Raw genomic sequence first — 6,579 nt, 5'->3', positions numbered from 1 at the left:
ATGTTTTTTAGGTAACATGATTATGCTGCAAGCGAGAAACACGAATACAGTATCAGAGATTGAAGGTGTTATGTTTTTAGATGGGAAGTTTTAGAATTGAGATCACCGGAAAATATTCGCCTATAGATTAGGATTTATGAATAGATTGATCTGAGAATTATTACCTTCTGAATGATGATCTTGATCAGTTGATCTCTTCCTCGAATTCTTGCCGATTTGATCCCCAAACTCAGCTCCAGGTTCGATGCGGTGCGCTGGTGTCGGCGTCAGGCGGCGTGCTGCTGTGTCGATGCGTCTCCGTGCTCCTGTGTCGGTGCGTCTCCCTGGATTCCAGGCGAACGACAGGGCAACGTGCGTTGCCTGGGCTTGGTTGGGCAGGCCCTAGTGGTGGTTGCGTGCTGCTTGCTGGGTGGGCTCAGAGCTACCTAAGCTGGACGTTAGTCATTCTTTTTTTTTTTTCCACTAATCCGTAATATATAATATATATACTGCATATATACTATGGGTCCCCTTTTAGTCTGGGCCCCGGGCCGTCGCACCTCTCGCACTGGTCCAAAGCCGGCCCTGCTGTTGGAGATGCTCTTATAATCTGCCGCACTGATCTCGTAATACAGAAAAAAAAGGAAAAAGAAACGATACCACGTACGAAAAGAAGCGAGCCACAGAAAATTCGGCTAACGCTTAATTAGCCGATTAATCCGCCACAGTGCCACTTATATCTTGTGCGCTTAAACAGGAAACAATGCACACGCACAGAAAGAGCCCCGTTGCCAAAATTTTGGCGCTCGTTTTCTGCGCCCTTGCCACGCCAATAAATTGGCGAATATAGAAGAAGTATAGAACGAGGGCGTCTAGGGCGAGCCGGAGGAGCCAAAATTTTGGCCTCGATCCAAACTGCAGCCAAATCCCACCGGCGTGCCAATTTTTTGCCTGGGCAAGTGTTGGTAGTAAACCAAACAGCCTCTTGCTCGCCCGACTCACGCCGCCGCCCGACCCAAGACGCCGCCGCCGACCCTTCCCAAGACGCCGCCGCCGACTCCTCCCGAAGACGCCTCGACGCCTCGACGTCGGCGATCTCCTCCGGCATACTGGACTTCTCCCCGGTGGTTAGTAACCGCAGCCCCTCCCCTCCCCCCTCCTCTCCATGGCTGGCACCTCCCGCACGCCCTCCGTCCGCCTCGTCCTCACCGGCAAGCACGCCAAGAACGGCGTCTCCGACCCCCAGCTCCACATGTACCCTAACCCTACCCAGCTAGCTTGCCAAAAACGCCGTCCTCTTCTACCCTAACCCTAGCCGTCGAGATTGCCATAAGTTTGTGTGTTGAGGATAAATTGGCAGATTGTAAATCAACTTTTTCATTGTTGATTGTAATGGCAGTGTGGTGCAGCTTGTTAAATAGTGATTGTGATCTTGATATGTGCTGTGACCATGGAGCAAATTGGATGTTGGAACTGTTGTCTGTATGTGCTGTGACCATGGAGCAAATTTGATGTTGGAACGGTTGTCTGTATGTGCTGTGACCATGTGCTGATATGCCTGGTGCTTGCTTCTCTTTTGTATGGGTTGGTTGAATTTAACCAAAAGTTATCTGTTGTTGGATGATCTGCTGTATGTTGCATTTCCAGTGTGTAATTGGCAACTTGCAGTTGTTTAGCTGAATTTTGGAGTTACTATTGTTCTATATAATTCATTGGTCAAGTTTGACCGCTTGTTCTTTGCACTGCTGCTCCTAAAGTTAGAAGTTACCTGTTCTCTGGGAGACTATTGAATTCTCTTATTTTCAATTCTCTCAGAATTGTTTTGAATGGTTGAATAAGAGCCAAGTATGTGCTTTCTCGGGTGTCAGCCAGCCTAAACTTATCTTTGCTTGACTGTTTTGCTAATAAATTAATCTATCGGTGCAGTGGTATGTTCTATTTGAAATGGAAACTTATACTGTGCAGAATATTCTTCTGTTCGTTTTCTTGGTTGTTAGTAAATCATGGCGTCTTTCACTAGTTCTTTCAGAAGTAGGTTGCAGATTACAGGTTGGCCAGTTAGAAATTGCTTGAATGGGCCAATAAGGAAATATTTTTGGATCCCACAAGTCAATGTTGTATAGCAGAGAATGTTGATGCTTAGTGATCAGCCCAACACCTCACCTTATAAAATGGTGGTCAATTTCCTCCCGTCTCTGAACTACTGGGTCGCTTTGTAAAGTCTGTATTGACTCGCCAGAGTTTTGCCGCAGCTTTCGTTTCTGTTTACTGCTGTCTGATGTCGCTATGTGTAGAATCAAAGCCTTCACCTTCTCTGTTTGCTGCTGTTTGATGTGTAGAATCTAACATCTTGATTAGTGTAGTATCAGCAAGATACAGCTGTGCATATTTTGCAAATCTTTACACAGACATTCTTCAACTGGTATAACTTTCTCTGTATTTAGATTGATAGTATGTCTGGTCCTAACTGTTAGGCTGTGTCAAATGACAGTTCGCCAGATTATATAGATACTATGAGTTCATGTTTTGAGTCTGTACTTGATTGCAAATTGGAGTATTGCCTGAGCTGAAAGATATGATATGATGTAACCTGATTGGAATATACCTGATTTTCCCTGTTTCATTTTTAATTACTGATTGGGAGGTTCTGATATGTTCTTATTTTGACAGTCAGCAGCCTGGGTTCTTGTTGGGGTGGACGAGTTGCCTCCATCTTGGGATCCAATTGTCACGCCTAAGTTCGGTAATTTACACAAGCTTTTTGGCCTCTAGACCTTGTTTCTTAAGTCTTAATCGAAGTACTATGTCCTACTTGATAGCTCTTGTAGTCTTATCATTCTGTCCTCATGATATGAAATCCATACCTTGTTTTGAAAGTCTTAACCGAAGTACTATATCCTACTTGATGGCTCTTGTAGTCTTAATCATATATATACATATATTAATTACCGAACAAGTGGCCAGGGGATATTGTTTCTGAAACAGAGCCGTTGTTTCAGGAAGTTATGACGGGGTCAGCAGACGCGGTTTGTTAGATCTAATGGCTGTTAGTGCTCGCATCGAACGGACCTCGGTGCGGCGGATAATTCTAATACATCCGCCGGCCGGCGCCTAGCGCCGCCCTTTATGTTTCTGAAAATTAAGAAAACTATGGGAAATGATTAGCATCACCCGACAGATAACGACCTATGCGTCGTCCGCCTCCGTGGCTGTTGGATCTGATTTTAATCAAATGGCTAGGAGCAACGTATTACCCAGACTAGGTTCCACAACTGAGTCATTGTTGTAATTTCCCCCACCGCAACAACTGGTGTGTTGTGGGATCTGGATCTGGGTCTCCACGAGAGCAGTGATCACCCATGCTCCTCCCAAGCTTCCCGTCAAGGCGGCGCCTCCTCGCGCTGCTTCGACCGCCGCCGACGAGTCGCCCGCCTCCATCATGAACGTCGACCGTCACGGTGCGACCGAACTCAAGCTGCATCTGCCGTCCCGGGGAAGCATCGGTGTCCGCGTCCACCGCTAGGAGCTACGTTCATGTCCCGCCATCCCGAGGGAGCATCAACCTTTCTTTCGGTCGACGTGGTCGCTGCTTGCTGGTAGCTACAACGAATTCCTGCAACAAGGTCTCTGTTGCAAGACCTCTGTTACAAAACAAATTAAATTCCAACGAGGCCTCTGTCGTCAAAAATTATTGCAGCAAGACATCTGTTGAAAAAAAACTGTAACACGACATCTGTTGTAAAAATAATCTGCAACTTGAACTATGTTGCAAAATTTTCCGCAACATAATCCATGTTGCGGAAATTTTCTGCAACATGACGTGTGTTGCAGTGATATAAAGTGACCCTCCATCGCTCCATTCGTCAGATCGAACAGCTTGCGAGGCGGCGGATCTTTCAAAATGATCCACGAAAACTATGACTAAATGGGCTGCGCCATGACCGGCCCACTTAGGTTTGCCCAGCAGCGTAGGAACGAGGTCTCGTCCTCGTCTCGCTCCACCAAGGCGACGATCCATTCCCTGACGCATCTGTGCACAAGCGCGCCGCCGCTGCCGGGAGCCGCCTCCACCTCCATCGCCTGTCGCCTCAGCTCTTCCCCCGTCCGCAAGCAAGGTATCTTCCCCGGCCAACTCTCCTCGGTCTTCCCCCCGTCCTCAATTGCTTGCTGCCGCTGCTATTGCTGCCTCCCGTGCTGTGCCCCCCCCCCCCCCCCCCCCCCCCCCCCCCCCTGCTGTGCCCCCCCCCCCCCCCCCCCCCCCCCCCCCCGCGTTCCACCACCACCATATTTTTGATCTCATCTCAGTAAATGTCCAAAATACCATTTCTGTTCGGTTAACCCCCCTCACCAAAAGTATTAACATAGCAGAACATAGGTTAGCGGAGCCCTTTTGGACATTTATAGGTTGTCTCTCTAGCTTAGTAAAATTAGAGCAACGTATTGTAAAAACTACTCCATCCATTCCTAAATATAAGACCTTTTAGGGATTCCACTATAGAGTACATAGGGAGCAAAATGAGTGAATCTACACTACAAAGTATGGTCTATATACATCTGTATGTAGTTCATAGTGAAATCCCTAAAAGGTCTTATATTTAGGAACGAAGGGAGTAATCACCATGGAATGCAGAAAAAGGCACAATGCATGAGTATAATTTGTTTTTTGTCCACAGTACTTTATTAATGTCTACTCCCTCCGTTCCGAAATAGAGGGGTCAACTATTTTGGAACGGAGGGAGTATATTTGAGAGAATCCTTATAGTGACTACAGGTAAACCGTGGCAAGCAAGATGGCCCTCTCATCAGTTTTCAGGAGAGTAAACATCAAAGAACTGATCTCAAATGTTCCAGTGTACACTAGCTCAACAGGTAATGAGCTTAAGCTTTAGACAGTCTGTGACATAAAAGTTTAGAATTTATATCTTCTTCCTTTTCTGGGCCAGTGGCCTGATCCTTATTTTGTATGTACTTAATTCCAGAGACATCTGGAGGAATGAGCTTGGTGTTTAGGCGTTGGGCCACAAAAAAGACTGCTGGGTCAACGAAAAATGGCCGCGACTCTAACCCCAAGTATCTGGGTGTTAAGAAATTTGGTGGAGAGGTACCATCTTCAAGTGCTCCTCATGGTTTTGATGTTTCTTCTTGTTCATGGCCTTGAACCAGATTAGCTGAATAATTTCCTAAATTACATGAAAATAGCTAATACTTTTGCCCAAATGATAAGTGCCACACGTTTGGCACGAAGTAACACCACCCAGACCTTTTTTACATGAAAGTTACCAAACGAAAAAAAACTCCAAAAAAACTGAAACTTGCCATCCAAACAGAAAGTTGCCATGCTTCACAACTAAAGTTGCCATCCTCGGGTAACTAAACTTGTCATAAAAAACATCAGGGCGGAATTGCTTCATGCCACACATGTGGCACTTATCAGGGTCCTACTTTTGATATTTTGGCATCTGCTTTAATCATACCATACATCGTAACATTGGTAGTCGCTGTACTCATCTCATTATTATAGCCAAAAAAAGGAAAATGATCTCATACCGCTCTCCAACGTTTACACTTGTTTTATTTTTCCAGAAAGTGGAACCAGGAAACATAATCGTACGACAAAGAGGAACCCGCTTCCATCCTGGGAACTATGTTGGCATGGGGAAGGATCACACTATCTTCTCTCTGAAGGAAGGCCATGTGTGGTTCGAGCGGAATAAACTGACTGGCAGGAAATGGATTCATGTTGAACCTGTAGCTGGGCACACTCTCCACCCTGTTTACGCCAATGGTTCAGCCACTGCAGCTGACATGGAGCTACTGTAGTGTTGATGTGTGCGTGGGTTGCAGTGACAAGTTGCTGATAGCCTACTGGGCATGGCTCTGCTGTTTTGCTCCGACATGGATACCTTCCATAAATGAACTTGTTCTAGTGAAAATGTTTCTGGGCTAGGATGATTGCAGTAAGTAACTTCAGTGTGTTTCTGATGTCATTTTAAGTATCCATTCTGCACGAGACATTGAAGGTTCACTTGTGTAATTTGTTTGCTCGTATAGTCGTATGCTGCTGCTTTTCTCCAAAATCAACAGCGTACCCTGCTGTTTGGTCTATTCTAAAGTTCGCATATATACTGACTTGTGATTCATTGTGGTTGCTGTTGCCGGCAAACCATATGAACAGCTCGCCACATCACCACATGGTGCCTGATGGCCATAGCAGGTGCTGCCCGCTGCTGAACTTCCAAGTGATTGTCTGTGTTGACTGCGTTCTGATTGTGTCCTCCCACATGGGGTGCCTGATGGCCATAGCAGGTGCTGCCCGCTGCTGAACTTCCAAGTGATTGTCTGTGTTGACTGCGTTCTGATTGTGTCCTTTTGGGAGGAACTGTATGGGTTGTTGTAGCTGAAACCTTGGTTGCTAGTATTTCTCTAGATCATCATGATATTTCTTTCTGCAGTAGCTTTCTGAGTCGCCGGTGTAATGTTTTCTGGTAGAATGCTAATGTCCAGTTTTATGTCTACTTCACCTGCTTTTCTGGTGTTTCTAACGCTCAGCAAGAGAATGTACGCGGAAATTTATCAGAGCCTTGGATTGTTTATTGGTTT

The 6,579-nt window shown here is 46.0% G+C and overlaps 1 protein-coding gene across 2 annotated transcripts; it reads left to right on the top strand.

Moving 5' to 3' along the window:
• The first annotated feature begins 853 nt into the window (after positions 1 to 853).
• Positions 854 to 6,004, top strand: LOC125543398 (uncharacterized). Of its 2 annotated transcripts, none has more exons than XM_048706728.2 (5): positions 854 to 1,106; positions 2,650 to 2,722; positions 4,742 to 4,848; positions 4,959 to 5,080; positions 5,563 to 6,004. In XM_048706728.2, the coding sequence occupies exons 3-5, from the start codon at positions 4,770 to 4,772 to the stop codon at positions 5,797 to 5,799; spliced, it is 438 nt and encodes a 145-aa protein (XP_048562685.1). In that variant the 5' UTR covers positions 854 to 1,106; positions 2,650 to 2,722; positions 4,742 to 4,769; the 3' UTR covers positions 5,800 to 6,004. The 2 variants fall into 2 exon arrangements, with proteins under 2 accessions (XP_048562685.1, XP_048562684.1); XM_048706727.2 differs by having other exon boundaries at positions 855 to 1,106; positions 4,751 to 4,848.
• Positions 6,005 to 6,579: the final 575 nt, after the last annotated feature.

The sequence above is a fragment of the Triticum urartu genome, chromosome 3A, assembly GCF_056163025.1.
Source record: "Triticum urartu cultivar PI428250 chromosome 3A, HENAU_Tu73, whole genome shotgun sequence".
NCBI lineage: Eukaryota > Viridiplantae > Streptophyta > Magnoliopsida > Poales > Poaceae > Triticum > Triticum urartu.
This window is presented reverse-complemented; position numbering and strand designations above follow the sequence as displayed.